Genomic DNA, 20547 nt, shown 5'->3' on the forward strand with positions numbered 1-20547 from the left:
AGGCAGGTCTTAGTATGTCTGTTGCCATTACCACACATTTAGTACTGAAAATCTAATGAAGTCTTAATGTCTCCCTTGTTTATGAAAGTGTTGTATGTCCGCCTTGCCCTTTGGCTTACATTTGTGCTTTACCAACATACTGCATTCATGAGAAAAATCATTAATCTATTAACCTTAGCATACTGTTTTAATTTACAAACTGTAGTTAGAACTAGTTCTCTACGGCTGTATGTGTAAAATGAGAACAAACTTCTGAAAACTTAATTGCTTAAGTTGCTCCCTAGCCTGTCTTATGAAATCAGATGCATCACACTGAGTTTTTCCTAGATTAAAAAAAAAAAAAAAAAAGTAATTACCTGTTTTAATATTTGCACTAAGTGTGTAGTGCCCAGCCAGAGCTGGCATCTCTTATCCCAAAGGGTCATCAGTCTGAACCCATCAATTTAACACATTCTGCTGAAAAGGCCATCACCATCTCCCATTAGATAATGAAACACATCAAGGCTGTTCTTTCAGAATTAAGGAACAGATTCTCATCTGTCAATCTGGACAAGAGACAGAATAATTTGGCTGCCATTTATATACTAAATTATTATAATGATAATAGTGGTGAGATACAACAGCCGCATGATCTTTTGGGTAAGTAAATGGCCTGTATGCCATGTTTGAGTTAAATAATGCAGATAAAAATATCTACAATATATAAATGCACCATACACAATACCTTTGCTATCCTAGCTAACTAAGTACTTTGTCATTAATTCTAAGAAGGAAAAGTCCAGTCTTATTCAATTAAAATCAGGGCTTGTTCAGAAGTGTCCAAACTGTATAATTCAGTGAGGAATAAAGGGCGTTATTAAATTAGTTTAACTGGATTAGTATTGCCACATAATTTTAGCAGTTCATGTTTGATTTTGGCAGTGGCATCATCGACATAGCTTCTTCTTTTGTTAAACTGAATTTCACTTGGTGTTTGGGGAAAAACAGAGATGGAGATTTTGTCCAAAAAGTAGTGTTATGATACCTTTAATGAGAAGAAGGAGAAAGGCAAAAGTGATCATAAAATATGGGAAATTATTTTAATTGCAAAAGATAAGGATTTTCTTTAAACTGAACAGATAGTCTACATTTTGAAATAAAAATTTTGGCTAAAAATTAAGAAATTTGTTTAAAGGGCTGCATAATCTAAACAAAGCACAGATTTTTTTAAACCAAGTCGAACATATCTGTTCATCTCCAGAAAGAACTAATAAAAACCTCTTTAATTTTGAGCCACATATGTGTACATAGACATAGCTTTGCTTGCACTTACTAGAGACTTAAATAGAAGTAATTTAGCTCCTTCGCTTAAACTGGCTAAATATCAACTACATATTCTAATGTCAGTTAAGCACAGTACATCCAGTACGAGCATTTAAATGGCTTTTTTCCCCTTAAAAGGGGCAGATTTTTCCTCCACAAGAAAGTTGGCTCACACTTGAAATGCACATCTTGCTGGGGAAGATAAATTGATCTGTTATTGCTTCATTAAAGGAGGAGTGACAAATGGGGTAAGAATCAATCCAGAAGCTATGGTCCATGATCAGACAGTCTTCCAGTACGTGTCCTTTCATCTCCCCATTCCTCATCAGAACAGAGCATTTGTTTTTGAGGAAACTTTTGAAATAAACACTAAATAGCCAGAGAATTTGCCAAATAATTTATGCCTGACTTTCCTTCAAAGTCAGAAACTTCAAGCTCTAGTCATTTTTACTGAATCAAAATGGAAACAAAACAGCCATTTGCTCGTTCACCGAGATCAAAGTAATGCACTGGATGGAAAGGAATCACTGGCTTAATTGATTAACCATTGCAAATGTTGCAAACGATCACAGGTAATCAAAATAGCTGAGGATGGATATAGTGAAAATCTGTCTGACAACCTGTAACAGATACCTTACTTGTAACAGTTGAGAAACAGTCCATGAAAAAGCACACTGCACTGACCTAAACTTTGCATGTTAGAAAGACAAGCACAAAAATTTGAACCTTTCAGTGGAAAGTCAGAGGCTAAGAGGTCTTTTAGGCGAAGATGTATTGATAATTCCTTCACTTGTGTAGGTGGTTACATGATGTATTAAGAGAGTTTGACCGCTAAACTGTGTGTAATTATTTACCAAGATGTTTTTTAATGTGTACCTAACAGGTCTACCAGGCTCAGTCTTGATTCTGACGACATTTGATGGTGTCAGCAGAGTATAAGGTAATCTCCATATTTCTTCACATTGCTGAGCTTGATTTTATAACCTTAACAACTCCTTAAGATTTAGATTACATCTGAAACACACACTTTTTCTGGGCGTGGTATGATTGAAGACAAACATTAGCCAAAATTAGTCCCCTCAACTAAGACAAACACAACTGTGTTTTTTTTTTTAATAATATTTCCTTCAAATATAATTGGCATCATTTTTGCCCTGACTTTCTCTAGGGATATAGCTGTTCTTGCTTTGTGCCTGTCCATCTGTCCTTACAACCTTTGGAAATCTTGGCTCCGTTATTCAGCTTTCGAAGGAAGGGCGGGCAAAGACAAACACTTTACCTCAATTTCCGTGAAAACTGTAGGCTGGAGAGAAAAAGAAGACCAGGTTAGACCAGCAGTGAAGGAAAGGCAGTGAGGATTCAGCAATTCTAAGCTCTGTTTAGCAGCAACTGGTTGACCAGTCACCAGAGGTCTTCCAGTGGTCATGCATGTAGGTAAACAGGAGCTGCAGTACTTTCCATTCCCAATCTGAGAAGCTGTGGAAGTGAGCCGCTGTATGCAGTGGTGGGACTTAGGGGACAGAGACATAAATCCAAATGTAAGAGTGTTTCCCTGGTTCTGCTGATAGCAGAAAGCTTGTTCTAAGAAACACAGACATGAAAGGAAAGAAATGTGGCTATTAGTTTATTAAGGCTGCTAAATGTCTGTTTCTAGTTTTGAGATGAAACGGTTTGACCTTGTGCTTAAATTACAGGTCACATGACCTAGAAATCATCTGGAACCTGGTGAAAGCCTGCAGTTATGTACAAAGATATTATCCTGACAATTTGAAGAATCTAGTGCCTAGCTACCTTCCTTGGAAAAGTATAGTAATTTTCCCAACATGGGCAGGTTTCTTCCTTTGTGTCTCATTCTCACCACCAATAGTTTGTTGCAAAGTGGTTCTACAGGTGATAATTCTTGGAAACAAGAGCTGTCTGCACTGCATCTCCTTACTTATTTGGTATGAGTTGTATTCAGCTACATCCCATTCCTACACCAGTGCTAGCCTAAGGCGCTGTTTGCAAAGCACTGCAAGTAGAAATGTCAGGATGTTTAGCATATGCTCTTTAGGGACACAGAGATCTTTCATGGAACACTGATGAGGTTAGTATTATTAATGGAGATAGCTGCAGTGGAAACAAGTTTTCAAATGCTTTAAATATTGAACATATTAAACAAAGAAAATAAGACATATTGAAACACCTAAGAAACTTGCAAGGCAAATAATAGCTCAAGGCAAAAACACTTCCATTTTCCAAGGATTCTGCAATGAATATGCAGATTTCTTTTGCATATCTGCTTCATTTAAAAGGAAAAGGCCTGTTTCATTATCTGAAAAGCATTTATAGAACAGTCCAAGCTGTCTGAATTGAGTTGAGCAATTTTAGCAAAACTTCTTTAGTATCTATCAGTCATTTGAGCAATTCTGGACAGACTGTGCAGTAATTGTTGAAAAAAAAAGATAGAAAAATTCTTGCTTGGCTATTGTTTTTGGACAGTTGTCTAGCATTATTTGACAAATAGCATATTGAAGACGTTAACAGCTGAGCATAAAAAGCCTGAACTGAAGCCATATAGAGAATTTTTCATTGAGGGACTTACACTGTTGTGAGATTCATTAGAAATTCATTAATAATGTTCCTCTCTCTTAATGAACAGTCAACAGTCAGTAGTATGTAAGTGGAGAGATAATAACTGTCTTGGTGAGATATTTGACCCCTGGAAAGGAGGCTAGGTGATCTGTGCTGTCTTCACAGGAGCTGCACAGAGGACACCCCTTCTTGCAGGAAAATCAATTCAGCTCTTGCACAGGTGTGATGAACCCTGGGGGAAGGAGTGGAAATTTCTCTTCCCATCAACTAGGAAGCTAACAAAGAAGACTAGCTTAGATAAGAGGCCTAGGTTTCTGGAGTCTATAATTATGGAAAACAAATCCCAACTATTACTGTTAGCATTGTTCAGCCATCCCTTTCCAAAACCTGCACCAAGGGCTTAGCCTTTCTTAAAGGAATTAGAGCTTTTTCATAAAGCTTCTGACATGTGCTGGACGCCAGTGCTAAATCTCTCTCCAGTAGACGCTTGAACAGTCTTATATGTCTCTGCATTAGGCCTACTGTCTTGCATACATATTTTCTGAAGCAAACTTATCTTGCTTAAATTGGATGTTAGTACACTCCAAAATAGAAGAGAATCCTATTTAGGTTCATCTTCTAGTAAGGAGTCATTTTTGTGTTACTTATCCCTTGATTGGCTCTCTGTAGACAAACGTTGACTTTCATACAACTTGGAGGACCATAACAATCTCTGAGGCTTCTGCTTCTCTTTCGAATCTGGTTGAAACTGGTTAGTGGATACAAAAGTTCTTGATGAGAAGTGACAGATGGGTGAACAGATGATTAAGCAGACAGATAGACAGCAGGAACTCATAAGACTCATTTCATTAGGAAACTGGACTGAAAACAGAAGTGGCAGTGGGTGGAAGTACTTGGATGATGTTCATATAATGGTCATCAATTAAAATTGCCATTTTTTTTGCAACAGATTCAAAGAATATAGGCAATGTCTCTAGCAGTTTAAATAACAAGGGAAAAGCCAAAGGGACAGTGCTGAGATTTTTTTTCAGCTCTTCTTTTGGTCAGAATATTACATTTTTACAGTTTGGACTATATTTTAAATCTTTAAAGCCAAATTCAGCTTGGACAGCCCTGGCAATTTCAATGGAGGATTAATGTGTGTCATTAAGCAAAGAAATATGGTCTAGTACTTTTCAATAGCAACAAATGCTTGCTAAGGCACTTCTCTAATCACCGTATTTTTGGCTTACTGCAAAGCCCTTGGACTGATCCTTTCCTAAATATATGGAATGTACATGCAGGAAAGCTGAGGGTGAATTGCTGTGATTTGAGATGGTTACTATATTGCAGCTGAAAAGTGCATTCTTGCTGCTAACTCTTTTCCACTGAAGCTGATTCAGCAGAAAACTGGCCCACCAAAAAGAAAGAGGCAGGGGGTATTTACTTATTGGCAAACTGATTCAAAGTCAGTGTGTGGTCTGACTGTCAGTTATTCTGTAAAGAAGAAGGGGTTTTGTGTAGACAGAGAGGAAGGCAGGAATGCGCTTTCAAGCAAGTGAAGTACGTTATTAATCTGTACTCAGAATGAACAGGTTGCCCTAAAAGAGAAGCACAAGGGGAAAAAGAGCTGGATAAAGCTGGGTAATTCCTCATTAGATTGCTTTTAACAGAAAACTCCAGTTTTTCACAGACAAGTGACTCCTTTGAAATACAGTGGCTTGGCAAAAGTTGAGGTACGAGGTATTTTCTGTGTATGAACATATAGAAGTAAGGGCCCTCTCTCAGCTGTATAAATAGGGACTCTGTGGTTCTGCTCCCCCCTGCCTGCCTGCCTGCCTGCCTGGAGGGATGTTGCTCTGCCATAGCTTAATCACCAGCTAACACCAGCAGCAGTCCTTCCTGTCCCATTTACGCTTGTTGCAAAGCAGGGCATCATTCCAATGCACGAAGTGAAATACTGAGTTGCACACATGCAAGGTACAATTTGTAAAAGCATGCTCTGTGACACTGCTTCTGGTCCCTTTGAAGTTAGTGGCAGATCTCCCACAAATTTCAACTGTAAAATTGGGCCAGTGGTGAAATCTTTAAAAAAAAAAATCCATGTTATGAATATTAGAAACACAATAGAACTGGTGTTCCAGCATTAAGATCACCGGATGCAGCATCTGCTCATCCTCTCTGTTTTACCAGTTCCCAGATTTATTCACCAGTTGACGCTATAGGCTGAAAATCTTTGCCTTCTCAGCAATCATGAAAGTGCTTGAAAATTTATCAATGTCCTTTTATAACATCCCCAAACTACTTATCATCATCTCCAAAGAAGTGTTCTTTGGAATAGTATCAGAAGGTCAATTTATCCCACTGAAACACCTATTATTATAAAGAGAGAGAGAAAACAAACAAACGAAAAAAAAAGAAGGAGCCAACAGCACCAGCACAGCCCTGGAAAATATGAAGTCATCAGTAGAGTTCAGCCAGAACAGACTCCCATTAAACTCTGTTTAAGAGCCAAGTTCCGCCTGGAGATATGTGTTAGCTTTAGTTTATGTTGGGGGGAGCTGTGCTGTACTTCAGAGCAAGGCTCAGTCAGAAGTGTGTATCCATTACAAATCAAAGAGAAGAGCCCACATCCCCTTTGTATTTTTTGGTTTCCTCTGTATAGATGGAACAGAATTCTTAAAGAGGTAAATAAAACTGTCCCAAGTTTCACAGTGCCTGTCAATTTTGATTCTCTCCTCTGCAGGACCTGAATGACCGTTTCTGCATCCACCGAGTTACCCTCCTGGTGGTTGGTAGTTGAGCAGGGTGGGGTGATGCCTTGTTCCCTGATACAAGCCGTGCCTTCAGCAGTGCTGAGCTCCCAGGATTTAATTCCTTCAATTACAAGGTAAAAGAGCTCATTCAAGGAGAGGGAAGAGGGGGAGGTGAGGCTCAATTCTGCCAAGCTTTGAGCAGGAGGTTAAAATATTTCATACCAGAAACTCCGGTAAGTGCAAAGGCTTTTGTAACCCAGGACACCCCTATAAACACTGACATATTAATTCAGGTTCAAGAATTTTCTGTGTTTCAGACCCCCTAGATGGCTGTCCTGTGCTTTTACTTTCCATAAGATGACTAATAGGGAAGATGGCCCATCAGCTCTGTGCTTCTTACAGCACGTTCTTGGTCAGAGCTGTAAAAGCATTTAAGGTCTGATTAGGTGAGAAAGCTCAGTGCCATCAGGATTAAACTGATCTCGGCAACCGCTTTTTCTGGATACTTTAACAGAGGTGATGGTGTCCTTGGGAAAGACGTTCTCCTGTTCTTTATGCTGGTGTTTAAGACAGACAGCTGGGGAGAGCCGTGGGAAACACAGGCAGGTCTGGTAAGACCACAGTGTGGCTTCATCATGCAATGGCAACAAGGGGATGTGAGTAATTGTTACCAAGTCCTATTAGCTAGAAGGTAGATAAGAAATATCCCAGCAAGGATGCGGAACAGGAAAGTGTGCCCTGGGAGTCTGGAGAGTTTATATGGCCATCAGCCACTGTTGTGGTGCCATAACTTTGCACTGATTTTTACATTTCTTGCTACATCTCCCCTCTACCCAGAGTTACGTCCAGTGTGAAAATGTACATATCTTCTTAGGGATAAGGGATGTTTTGCTCACAAATAACAAGCTGCTACCTTAATATGCCACACAGCAGCAAGCACAATCATTTACTAAGCTGGACACCAGCATCTATCCATATCTCCATGGCAGACTTCCTTCAGCCACTCACAAGCCTTGGACCTTGCTGTGTGCACGAACAGGATGTTACATCCCTTAGGGTCTGAGAGCTTCTTCTCAGTTGTTATCTTGAAGGAAATCATTTAGGTAGAAAACAACACTTATTCGATTTCGAGTTTCTCATCCAATGAGGAAAAGACACCCCTCTCTGGGGAAGAAATGATAGACGCAATCTTTAATCACAGGACATTTACTTCCCCTCCCCCAGTGACTGCAATTTCATACCTGACAAAAATAGGCACCGAGGCCTCCAAAGGGAATAGCTTGTATTTCCCCCTCTGGCCACTTCCACCAGCTGCGGGAGTCCTGTGTGAGCTGCATCATGTTTGGAAGGGAGGGAGATCTCCCCAGTGCTTCAGGATCACATCACTTAAGAACAGAGCAGTGGTAGCAGGGAGGTGGAAGCCATGCTCCCTCTGCTCTGCTGCTGGCCCCTGGAGAACACAGGACACAGGATATTCTTCCTGCCTGGGGAAGGCTCAGAACAGCTGGGAGCAAAGACATGACCTTTTCCTTAAAGGAAATGCAAGTCGTGAAGAGTGTAAAGTCCACTGTTTTATGCTCCATTTAATCTTAAAATTGTGTCAAACTGTTGTACCTGCTCCTGCTTTCTCCCTCAGTGCTTAAAGCTGAGCCTGAGTTATTTAGAAATGACACTTTTAAAACTGTTTCAGGATCTCTGCCGCCCCGTTGTTGCTCCATGAACCTTCTGACACGAGTCAAATGCAGATGAGATGAAAGGATTCATTCATCCCAAGTGAAGGCAAAGAGCGGCGGTAATGCAAGAGAAGGGCTTGGCTCGTGCTCTGCTTCCAGCTCACAGTTATGTCCCCAGGATGCAGACATTAAGCATCTTGCACAGAATGTGGGAGGAGGAAGAAAAGTCTTTGTCTGAGATTCACGAATTTTAATGGCTTCCAGAAGGGGAAATCTTTTACTAAAGAGCAAAAGCAAAGTTCAGAGAAATGCAAAAGCATTTATCTCCCTGGTTGCATTCCTGCCTGCCAAAAGTGGGAGGGTTGGTTTGCTCCTCTGGTAAAAAGGGTCCCAGAGGAAGAATGATCTCAGGAGTCATAAGCATCTTCTCTTTGTGTGCAAAGAACTTGGATCAACAGGAAATATTCTTTGGTGGGATCATGCAGAATCTGTCTATCATTATTTGCTCCCCACTACTACATGCCTACACTTCTGCTTCCCACAGTAACTCTGATTTACCACTGATAAATCATTTTACCTTCATTAAAATTTGTAATTATAGTAGATGGAGCTGCATTTGAAGCATGTTCACTAGCTGTAATGGATGGCATTTTTGTATGATCACAGAATCATTAAGGTTGGAAAAGACTTCTAAGATCATCTCGTCCAATTATCCACCTACCACCAATATTGCCTGCTAAACTGTGTCTCTTAATTTTGTATCTTTTACCTGGGTGAAACTTACTCGCCAAAAAGTAAGGCTGCAGAGAATGACACTGCTGTATCCCAGTCTCAGAAGCAGCACTCTCTCCATGCACAGATTTGCCAGGTTCTGCATAAGTCTGATAAATCCATGTCCTTATTTCTGTGAATGATTTACAAGATCAGAAATGTGTCTGAAAGAAAATCCAGAGCTGGATGGTGACCTTGGATTTTATGCTCTCCCATGTGTGTATGCATGTGCATACAGCATCCCTTATTTTTGCACTTTGTCATATATTGTGCTGGAAAGTTAGCTTTGACAAGTGGAAAAGTATAAAGATTAGAACAATCATGTTTACATGTATTACCACCTGCTACTTCTCTTCTTCCATGGTGCTTAAATGTTCAGTCAGAAGGCTTTGAAACACGCTACCTGTAATGCACTTAAGAACTCTGCTGGATTTCCAGTTTGCTTTGATCTCCACTGTCTAGAGACTACCTCATAGAATATAAATGAATATATTTAGGGGAAAATTATTTTCAAGGAGAAAACCCTGAAGTCCTTCCAACATATATGCTTTGCCAGTTGATGTCATTCCTAAGGTTGGTTTTTTTGCATTTTATCTTCACGTTTCAGGAGGCCTCCATCTCCGTCTAGAATGAGCAATGTAATGAGGGAAGACCCATCCAAGAAGATTAATCCCATCTTCCCACTGAAGATGGATGTGTTCAGCTCCCCTTGTTGTGGGCGCTGACGTGGCAAGCAATTCTTTGGTGATTTTTGTTCACAAAGTAGATAGAAGAAGAGATGAATTATTATTTACAGACTAAACAAAGCAAAATAAAAATGTATTTCATCAAGAAAGAAGGAGAAGGATGTGAGGGAAAAGATGGTAAGATTAATATGATTGGGAAGGAGACATTGACTAGAGAGCTGGAAATAGAAGAAAGATGTGACTAGATCAGGCTATGAGCAAACCAGCAGCTTTCTGAGGGCTTTGCAAGCGCATCTTTCCCATCTCACCACATGAAGCCACCATGCATGACTGCCATTTGGAATTGGGTTGGTGTAAGGAGTAATCTATAGCCCTCAAGCTAGCCACTGCTTGAGCTCTAGCCATGGAGGAGAAGTCACCTCTCACTGGGAATGGGGAAAACATCAAAAGCAATCAACAAGGTTTCATTTGAATTGGTCCTATTCTGTTAGGAGATCAGAGCCTGCAAAAGAACAACCTACAGATGATCTTTTTTCTCCCTGACCTTGTGCTGTTCCCTCTGGACATGCTGGTGTTGCCATGCAGAAGACATTCACTCAACTCTTCTCCATGACCAGTGCAGGAGTGGTGTGAATGTCAGGAAACTCAGCCAGGAATGCAAAGCATCCCTCATTTTGAAAAAAATTTGAAACTTCTGAAGAGATTTTGAAAAAGAACAAGAGAGCTGTGAGTTCCTCTTTTTGTAAAGCAGAGAGGAAGCAGGAACAGAATCATGGCTCTGAATGGTGGTTTTGTTTCCTGGTCTGCTCTGCTCAATGCTTTATGCAGGTTTTTCTGCAGACTAATCCTGTGCACATCCCCCTGTCTCCACCAAGGGCTTAATTGCTATTAGTTACTGGTAGTACAGCCTTCCTTAAAATAGAAATATATCCCAGTGTGTTCAGTGAGGGAAAATTGGATCTTTGTGGAACAGAGACTCCCAAAATTGAAGTCCACTGATGTTATTATGGACATTGAAGGGAGACAGACAATAATAAACTCTCCCAATCATGGGATCCAGGATGTAAAAAACACGTCCCAGGTTCTAAATGAAAATTCTTATGTGATGACATGAAAGATCTGTTCCTTAGCAAGCTGTGGAGGTGGGAGAGCAAAGAGAAACCAATGAAGAAAAGGGATGGTGGTGGAAGAGGGGGCAGCTCCCAAAGGAAACACTGCCTCAGCCCATTGCCTGACAAAGGAAGATTGATGTCTTCCTTGCTTGTGCTTTCTTCCTTCCCACTGCTGGGACTGTGGAACATCCTTGAAAGAAGCAAGGAAATGATGTTTAGTAACTGGGACCTGACTGTCTCTCCTTTGCTGAGATATGAGTCCTTACCTGTAGGCTGAGAAAGGGACCAGCATGAAGGACTAGGAGGTGTAGAGGAGGACTAGGAGGTGTAGAGACTAGACAACCTGAGAGGGTAGTTGTGAGTGAAAGATAACAATCGGAGACTGGTCCACTCTCTGAGAGCATCCTTGCATAAAGATACACCAAGAATCTAATTTTCTGCTCCCTGTACTGTTCAGCAGAAGGACTGTGCTCATGACACTGGAATGAACTATCATATAATTAGAAGGAAAATCTCTGCTAGATTACAAATACTGCTTATATAAGGACTTCTTTAAAGTTTCAGGAAATAACAGTCTCAACTGAAAATGTGATTTTGTAATAAACTGGTAAATTACTAGCTCTAATATGCATTAAGTAAACCTTCAAAATTGAATTCAGCAATATATCCACGCAGATCTCAGAATATAGGAATGAAATGTAAAAATAGTATCATTTTGAAGTTGAGAATTTCTGAAAAGTTGTCCAAATAACCTGAATTCAAGGATGACATTTTCATGCTAACTCTCCTTAACCCACCAGAAATATTTTTTCTCTCTGCTTTTCATACGTGAAGCTCTTTAATAGCTGTGGTGATGTGATTTCTGAACTATTTGCTTAACCTATCAATTATCTGGTTTAATTAAAGCTGGCCATCAGCACCTGTTTTTTCATCCTTTATTAGGTGATGGAAATATCCAATTAAGAGATGAGAAGCACCTTGTTTTCAGGTTAACAGGATGTTTTTTTCAAAGAAAACAAGGCTTTTTTTGTTTGTTGCTTTATAGAGAGAGTAAATGTTTACTACCCGGAGGTATCAAGTCAATGTGAAGCAACAATTTGTGATATCTGTTCCAGTACAAATTCATTTGTCCCATAATAAGTTGAGGTAGACACAGAAAAACAGAGTGCAATTTAATTGATTTTTGAATAAATATTCTGTTTCCAAAGGAAGTTAATGTTTCTGTAAATACTTATTTCTGTTTCAGCATTAATATGCTAAAACAATCGGTTTTCCTTCTGGAAATTTTTCCTGGAATTGTGATTACTGAGTTCTCTCAACACAAAGGAGCTACTAGAGAAACACTACCCCAAGAAAAGCTGTAAGTGCTTGAGGTTTAAATTTATACATTTCCTTATCCAAGAACATTTCAGATTTTGACTTTCCTAATCTGGATTCTCCCCTTTTACTCTCATGTGGAAAATGTACTTCTGCCTTATTTCTGAAGTCAGTACCATTGCTTTCCTCTAGATTTTTGCCTGTTGGAGACATGAGTCTTGCACTGGTGTCCAAGATAGATTTAAGCAAATGCTGTGATGCCTAAATTCAAAATACAGAGTGATTCAGTGTTAACACCTTTGTGAGCTAACAGGCTGTGGCTGTATAAACAGTCAGCAGAGAGAAAGCTGAATCTGGTGTCTACAAGAGAGAGTTTGAATAAGGCTGCTTCACTGATGCTTTACTGTATCACACAAAAATGATTTTTAAAAATATTTTCCAACCTTTTATATATAGCCTAAACCTCTTTCTTGCTTTCTTCCTCGTTGTTGAGTTTATGCCTCTGCTAAGCCTTCAAAAATCTGGTCGTTTCTGCTGCTTTTGGAGGTGTCTTTCATATAAAAAGGAAAAGATAAGCTCGTGGGTGTTGGTCTGTGAATGGAGATGCAGTCAGGGAAATAACCCTCTCTGTACCCATAAGTCTGATCAGTGAAAAGGTGCATAAATGCTGAAAAGGGGTGTCTGTACATAAGTGTAAGTCTGCACACAGATGTATACTTCGTCTATGCTTACACTGTGTGTATGATATATGTGTCTGTATAAAAAGAATTCAAATCCACTTTGCAGGTTTGCTGCTGCTGAAAGTGTGTGTTTCCAAATCTAAACACCTGCACATACATAAAGGCTGGATGTTTGATTGTGCTGAGCTATACGCTTTTCACACATGCTCTTTGTAATGTGGACTGCCTCCTCAAAGTAGACATTTTAAACATGCAGTCCCCAGGAAAATAGGAATTTATCACTCACGATAACATGAAGCTGTCACAGGGTGTGTTCAAAAGCCCCCCTGCAACTTACTGATAAAAAGCTTAACTCCATTTCAGGGCTTATCTGAAGAAGAAAGGGGTAGACCCTCATGAAATAACTGAATTTTTTTTCAAGGATGGAAAAAGAGAAGGAAAGGGAAGGAGCAGAAGAACAAATGCAGCAGAACAAGTTTAACCCGTTGAGATTTTCAGTAAAGTTTTGTGCTTCATCAGGAAGAATCCTGCAGTGAAACATATGTCAGAAGAGAAGCAGATATGAGAAAGCGGTCTCCTTTGCAGATGAGAAGATTAATTAAGAGGGAAATCACTTAGCCAGATGTCTCACTGGTGAAACTGTACGTGCAAGGTACATCTGCAATGAGAGATCAGCAGAGCAAAGACAGTGCATTTGACTTCTTTGCTAACATTAGAGAGAGAAGAGTCTGGTGTGAATTAGATCATGCTGACCCTTGGAGAAATTGAGGAGCATGGATCTGATTTCAGCTACAAATTACGAGCTACATGCCTGTTACCATGCTGCATGATCATTGCTTGATATAGTCAAGTTATGAGTTACAAATAAATTATGCTGAGAAAATAGTCCTTTTCTCTATTTGTGCTCATAACTTGCTGGCAAATTCGGACTGATTTCTCCAAATGCCACTCTTATTCTTTCACAGAGGAGTTTTACAGAATGCTCTGCAGCTGGTGGATTTCTCAGGAACTCATTACTGGGGTAACTGTCAAATTCATTTGACTTAGGAACTGAAGTCTTTCAGAGATAAGTTTAAAGCACGGTCTGTGTGCTGCCCAAGTACCTGCTCAGCTAAGGTGTTCAGGTACCTTTGTCACTGCAGCGTTGTGTTGACCCCTATTTTTCATGCATTTCTTATCACAGCTCAGATGTGAAGAAAAAAAAAAAAGACCAAATTCCTCCCCCTCAAAGCAAATCAAACTGAAAAACCCATCTCAACAAAACAACAAAGATCCCCCTTGTGGCAAGCACTGTATTTCGTAGAACTACAGATTCATAGAACAGCTTAGGTTGAAAGAGACCTTGAAGATCATCCAGTTCCAACCCCACTGCCATGGATAAGGTTGCCACAGAATAATTGTGCCAGTTGCTAAATGACTTCTAAGCTGCATCTTTTTCCCAAGCATGTATTACAGAACTCTAGAGTAAGAAGCAAAGAGCTGTTGCTCAGTGGATCTGTTGGAGTTTGTTCTTGTTCCTGTCTCCTACCTGTTATCAGTGACTTTCCATAGCCAAGACTAGCCAGAGAAAGCAGTCGTTTTTCTACTACCTGTAAAATTTCCATGTGGTCTACCAGCTGTTTGGGGAAAGGGTGTCTGCGCAGCACCTCGCACAATCACATCTCTCTGTTGGCTTGAATTTCTCTATGCTATAGGAATACTAATCCCTCCTCAACAATAGAGACAGGCACTCTGCAGAGCAGACACACAAACAGACTTTCATTAGAGAATGCAGTCCCCAAAGCCTGTTTTACAAAAGGCTTTGCTGATTGGACTCAGTCATTTGAACAGTGATGGGTACAGCGTATGTTCCACAAGAGCCTCGAAAGAAAGGTGCAGCAGTATCAGCAGTGAGATGCAGACATGGCACAATTCTGTGTTAGTAATCGGCTTAAACACAAACAGCCAAAGCTGAATCTTTAACACCTATTGTGTAAACTGTTGGTTGGAAAATTTCTCCATTTTTATTTTTTATTTTGTGAGGGGCAGATCTCAGAATTGCTGAAAACTCCACGTTTTATAACAGCAAGCTCCCATCTCGATGGGCATCTGTCCTCTGACCCAGTTTAGCAATTTGCCAGCATCTCTGCTGTTAATTGCTGAAATTTCAGGTGCGTTCCGAGCCTTCTAATTTGCAGACTTTCACATCCCCATCTCAGGCATTGAAGCTGTTGAGGAGAAGCCCTGGAGTATAAAGCCAAATCTTCCAATTCATATGCACAATGGTGGAAGACAAATATACAGGCAGGGGCTTTCAATTTACATAAACGCTTTGTGGTACACATTTTGAGCCTGCTGTGCTAAAAGTGGGAGGTTATTATAATCTACAGATTTCCTCACTTATAAATACTCACAGATTTACCAATGAAGACCAATGTTTTTGTAATCAGTAGCCCCAACTTTTTGTTCTTTAGTTACTGTCACAGGCAAGCGATTGAGGCTGATGAAATCGAATCTGCCTCCGAAGCAGTGAACGGTGTGGTTAAAAGGCTAAAAGACCATTTGAGCTTTCCACAGGCCACATGTGAAAGCACTGGTATTGCTCCAGGAACATTCAAAGGACCACTTTACAGCCTTTGAGGTTCAGTCCTGCCTTCTCTGATCACCTTCTCTGTGGGGATGAACACCTTTGAACCCCAGCATTGGCTTTGCATAGCTCACTGCCTCTCCAGACTGCACTTTTGACCCAGTGATGCTGGTTTACGTGAGTACTTCACCTCATGTGAGTTGCTCATTGCCTCAGAACTGACTCACTGCAGTCCAACAGGAAGAGGGCAAAAGCTGCAGTTAGAGTAGAGATTGCCCAACTTATGGAATGCTTCCAATTTTGTAATAAGTCAGGCAGTTACTTCCTGTGCATCTGAACAGAGTTTGGAAGAAGGAAATATGTCACTAGAAGGTGATATACCTAGAAATTATGTATTTGAAAGTCAGGAAGGTCACATCTCTTTAGTGAATCTAGGTCTTAATGAAAATAACAACAGTAATGACATGAAAAAGAAGAAAGAAAATGGAGATACATTCACAGCACAGTATTATATTGAATCTGAGCCAGTGAATTTGAGGTCCTAGCTCCATTTTTGGCTTTGTTAGCAGAGTTCTTTCCTTAGGTATTCCTGGATTCTAGCCACATGCAAACATCCATTACAGAAGAATGATGGAGTAAATATTTTACGCACTGCCTGATAACCAGCAGAGTGAACTACTGGCTCACCCAACTCTCCATTGAGTATACAGAGACCCCACTGAGAGCGATGGGATTTCAGAGCCAGGCACGGCTCCCTGACATTATAAGGTATGGCACCCCTATCGAGAAGCAGAATACATTTGCTGACTTGGCAGAGGTGAACAGTTTAAATGTGAAACAGCAATCTGCTCCCACCTGGATTGGTAGGATCGTACTGTACGTATAGAATTAATAAAAATCCCTTATCAGCTGCAAGTGAACACAAGGAGATAAGCAAAGAACACAGGCAATTAGGTAACTTAACCCTGCTTAATTTACATCAGTAGGCAGCTGCTCTGCAGTCTCACCTGCGAGTACCCAGGAATAATTAATATAGTCAGTAATAATTCATATATTCGGTCTAGTCAAAGGGTTTTAGTGATTCTCTGTACATTTTCACACCCATTTCAAAGATTTTCACTATAGTTCTGAAGAAAATGTGTTTTCCCAAATGCTTTGCCTTTCTGGTAAACATCTGCCGTCCATACTGTGCTGCTCCTGGTAGTACATCGGCCTTTTGATGTCTTGTAACTTACAAAAATTACTGGAATTTTACTAACAAATAAGACCTTTGTCCCCAGACCTGACCCCCAAAACTTCAACCATTATACCAATAATGCCCTGGTTTTACTGTACCAGAGTATGTTACAGACTTCTCTTGAATTTTATTCTTTCTCTGTCATTTGATCCATGTAATTAAAAAATAAACAGATAAACAAAGCAAAACAAAAAAAACCCCACTGAAAACAATAACCAGAGGGACACTGAGTGAAATAAGATACATTCTGTCTGAATCAGTAAGAGAAATTATGAGAGCAAGTAAAGAATAGAAAGTCTTTTTTTTTTTTTTTTTTCAGGCTGAATTCTTATTCTAGCTAGATTGGAAATCACTTATTTGGTGTTTTGAACTGGTCCTTGGCTTGTCACCTGGCCAAGTCTGTCACTAGAGATGAAAAGTTGGGTCTGGACCCTTGGTGATACTGCACAAGGAGCAAAATGAACCTCACTGAGTCACTACCACCCTCCTGCACATGTATTGAGAGCACCAATGGAAGTCATTTATTCAAGTTTTTGTAAACCCAAACTCTCAGAATTCTCAATTAGCCTGCCTGTTTCTTTCCTGTCTATAATAGAAAACAAATGGTAACAGAAACAATAGTAAACAAATCATTATCTCCCAAACTGCTGAATAATATAGAATAACATATAAGATAACGCTGACGTCTAATCTTTGGAGTTGGTTGGAACTTGCAAAATGGAATAAAGGGTAAACAGAAATTGCTGCCTGGGATTCCAGAGCTACTGCTCGCTGTGCTGTTTCTGCTGGATCAGCCTGTCCCATTCAAAGCTCAGGAAGCACCGCTGCCATGAGAGTCCATACAGACCAAATATTCTGACAGCGCAGCCCGAATTTCCAGCAGCTCCCAGCAATCCTGTCTGCACATTTTGTCTTCATTACTGATACCACGGAATGATAAACAATTCTGCTATTGGCAGTTTGTTTATTAAAAACATTACAAAATTACTGCCTCAAATTAAAACAGGAAAGATTATACCAAAATCGTGAAGGAGGGGGTCACATCCTGCTGTTGCAGCGCTGAAAACTTTCCTCAGTTTATCAGACCAGAATCCATCCCCTTCTCTTCCGCTTTCTTTTTTTATGCTAACCCAAAAGGAATGCAGGCATGCTGCCGTTAAGCATCTGTGTTCACTTGACTGTTCAGGCCAAATTCTCTTTCCAAGTTCACTAAAATATGCAGAGTTATGCCAGCAGAGGACTTGCCCTCCTGTACCCTCCCTTGCTGAGAAGCAAACTTGCTTGTCCTTACGCCCGCGTTTCTACATTTCCAGAGCAGAAACACATTGTGACTTTAAATATAGATGGTCCGTTTGTGGCTTTGCGTCTCATGTTACATGCAGACAGCCTGGGACTCTAAACAGAAGTTGAGCAGCACCATTAATAGCTTAGAAAAGCATCAGGAAGCTTTCAAAATGCTCTGTATTTTCACTCCTGGAGGTGGGGTGGGGAGGGAAAAACATTTAAACTTTCTTAAACCAGGGTTTAGACGAAAACATTACTGACTTTGCTTGGTCCTATTCAGGAGTTGGAGTCTGCAGAGCCGTTTCAGTTCTTCACACACATGCATACACGCACACACAAAGAATTAAAAGGAAAACAGTTTCATCGCAACTTTCTTCCTTCAGGATGAGTCTCAGGCATTCTTTTTTCTTTTCTTTTTCCCTTTCACATGAAACACATTTGACAGTCCTTTCCTTAAACCGCAGACTGGTAAACCCACTCTTACTGCAAGGAGGGGGGATAAGGGTACTCACGTGGTTGAGATGTCGTATTGTTTTGGTAACTCATAATTTACGCCTTTGAAAAATGCCTTATTTGTGTTGACAGCCTCTCTTCCCTGCACAGAACCGACGGCGGGATTGAGCAGAACAGCTGGAAGAGCCCAGGAAAATGCGGCTCTTGTTCAGGCTCTCCTTTCCTGGCTCCTGACCCCTTTACAACTGGAAAAGGAAACAGCACATGTGTCATTCTCTTTTGCCTGTGTAGCTCACATGAGCGGGGAGGGGCACACATTTGCAGATAGCAGTAACTGTATTCAAGTTTTGCAAGTTGGATGTATTCCATCCCTTTGCTTTTACTAGCCAGCAGCCAGTGGAAAGAAAATGCTCTTTACAATCTCAGCCAAATTCAGGCGCACCTATTAGATTCACCTCCCAAGCCCCTGCTGATATTATTTAAGTGTAAAACTCACTGGGGTGTGAGTCCCCTCCAAAAACGCCCATCATCGCTGGGTGACATCAAGATCAGAGCTTCCAATTTTTATTGCCCAGCAGCATCCTTACACTCACAGTCTGATCCTGTCCTTTTAATGGATGCAAGTCAAGAATGGCATTTACTGGGTCAGAGGTGTTGCATCTGCGTAGAGCATGAATCTGAACTGCATTCAGAGTGAGGAATAACCTGTGGCTGAGACACAGGCTGACACGTGGGTAACTCCAGCCCTGGCTATAACACAGGATTCTTGTGGTATCTTGGGCAAAGCACTTCATCTCTGCCTCAGTTTGTTGTCTGCAGAAAAAAGATGACATGTTTTTTTTTCCTTCTAGCCTTGGTATTTGTATTTTAATCGCCAGGTAAGTGTTCTTTATAAATAGAATAAGTTCATTGGTCTGCATGGGGTGATTACTCCTACTCTGCAGCAAGTTTTTCAGCCTGGACTAGGCTACCAGCTCCACTGTTTATATTGCTACCATTAGCTATTTCTGTGCTATGGTGCACCCACTGTATATGCACATTCACTATTACTGCATGCTGCAGTTACTGTAAGTGTGCATATACAGTGAACAACATGAGCTGGGACTTCTAGGTCCTACCAAAATACAAGCCCTTTATAACACATCTGTCTTAGACAGTAGGAAGAGTGAGTGAAGTTTTCGTTTTCCTAGTCTCTGTGAGTCAGAATGAATTGACTGCCCGTGACAGCAAAAACACAGTACCCATTGGAATGGAAATGGAAAAAAACAGAGTCATGAAAACAGAGGCTGAGACTCATCCTGTTTTGTAAAATTGTTGCAGGATATTTCTGTGAACTCATCTCAGTGACCTCCTGCGAGAAATCATTGCTGTGGATTTGGTTCATAGCATTTATTTAACAACTATAAGATGGAAAGACCAGTGACTTATTTACATGCCAAAGCCAAATAACAGCTTGTTTATGAGCACAGATACAGTAAACGACTTGGGTCAGCACTTTCCAAGCTCATTGTAGAGAGCTCTGGAACATTCAGTGATAGACGCAACAAAGGGAGGCACAAAACAAAGAGGGAAAGATAACAGCAAAAAACTCCTGACATTGTTACACTGGTTTCAACTCGCAAAACTGATTTACACCAGATAGCTTCTGTATGGAAATATTGAAAGGCATGTTACTTCTGTATGTGAAGCACAATGTACACAGGTAAAATTACGCCTCTCTGTCCTGGGGCATGAGAAATGTTGTTATGTAAATTTGCTACATTTAAGTCCTTAATTATCCAGATCCCTTAATATTTTCTGAACAACTGATGGAAAGAGTTCCCAGCCATTGTAGCTGAACCGAAGGATGGAAAGCACTCCTGCCTTCATTATGTTATTAACAGTGGTCAAAGCACTTCTCAGACATTTTGTGATGGGATACTTAAAATTTCAAACACACTACACCTGAGCTGCCTTAAACTGAGCCTCATTATCTCCTACTGCTTAACCCCACACATCCATGCAGTGTTTCCTTTATCTGTCTTGGTTCTTGTTCAGGCTACTCTTCTGCCACCAAAATCACTGGGAGAGAATTGCTGAAGCTTACATAATGAGACTCTGGTAGAAGCAAGCCCACATGATAACATCCTCTTTAATACCTTTATTTTTTCACTTTTC

General features: G+C 40.4%; 1 protein-coding gene and 1 long non-coding RNA gene across 3 annotated transcripts in view; one reads left to right on the forward strand and one right to left on the reverse strand.

Annotated features, from left to right (window-relative positions):
* GYPC (glycophorin C (Gerbich blood group)) overlaps positions 1–18637 on the reverse strand; it is a 31337-nt gene extending 12700 nt beyond the window's left edge. The window contains exon 1 of one of the 2 annotated variants that reach the window (NR_173485.1): positions 17672–17778. Coding sequence is in view for 1 of the 2 variants with exons in the window: in NM_001004407.2 (NP_001004407.1) it covers positions 18450–18483 (34 nt within the window). In the remaining variant the exon portion in view is untranslated. Of the gene's footprint in view, positions 1–17671; positions 17779–18449 lie in introns of those variants that run through there. The other variant, NM_001004407.2, reaches the window with a different exon arrangement.
* On the forward strand, positions 1443–17808 carry LOC107053885. The gene is made up of 4 exons (XR_006939828.1): positions 1443–1550; positions 2186–2242; positions 6602–6745; positions 8302–17808. It is a non-coding gene; the product is annotated as an uncharacterized LOC107053885 (long non-coding RNA).
* Positions 18638–20547: the final 1910 nt, after the last annotated feature.

This window comes from Gallus gallus, chromosome 7 (assembly GCF_016699485.2).
Source record: "Gallus gallus isolate bGalGal1 chromosome 7, bGalGal1.mat.broiler.GRCg7b, whole genome shotgun sequence".
Classification (NCBI taxonomy): domain Eukaryota; kingdom Metazoa; phylum Chordata; class Aves; order Galliformes; family Phasianidae; genus Gallus; species Gallus gallus.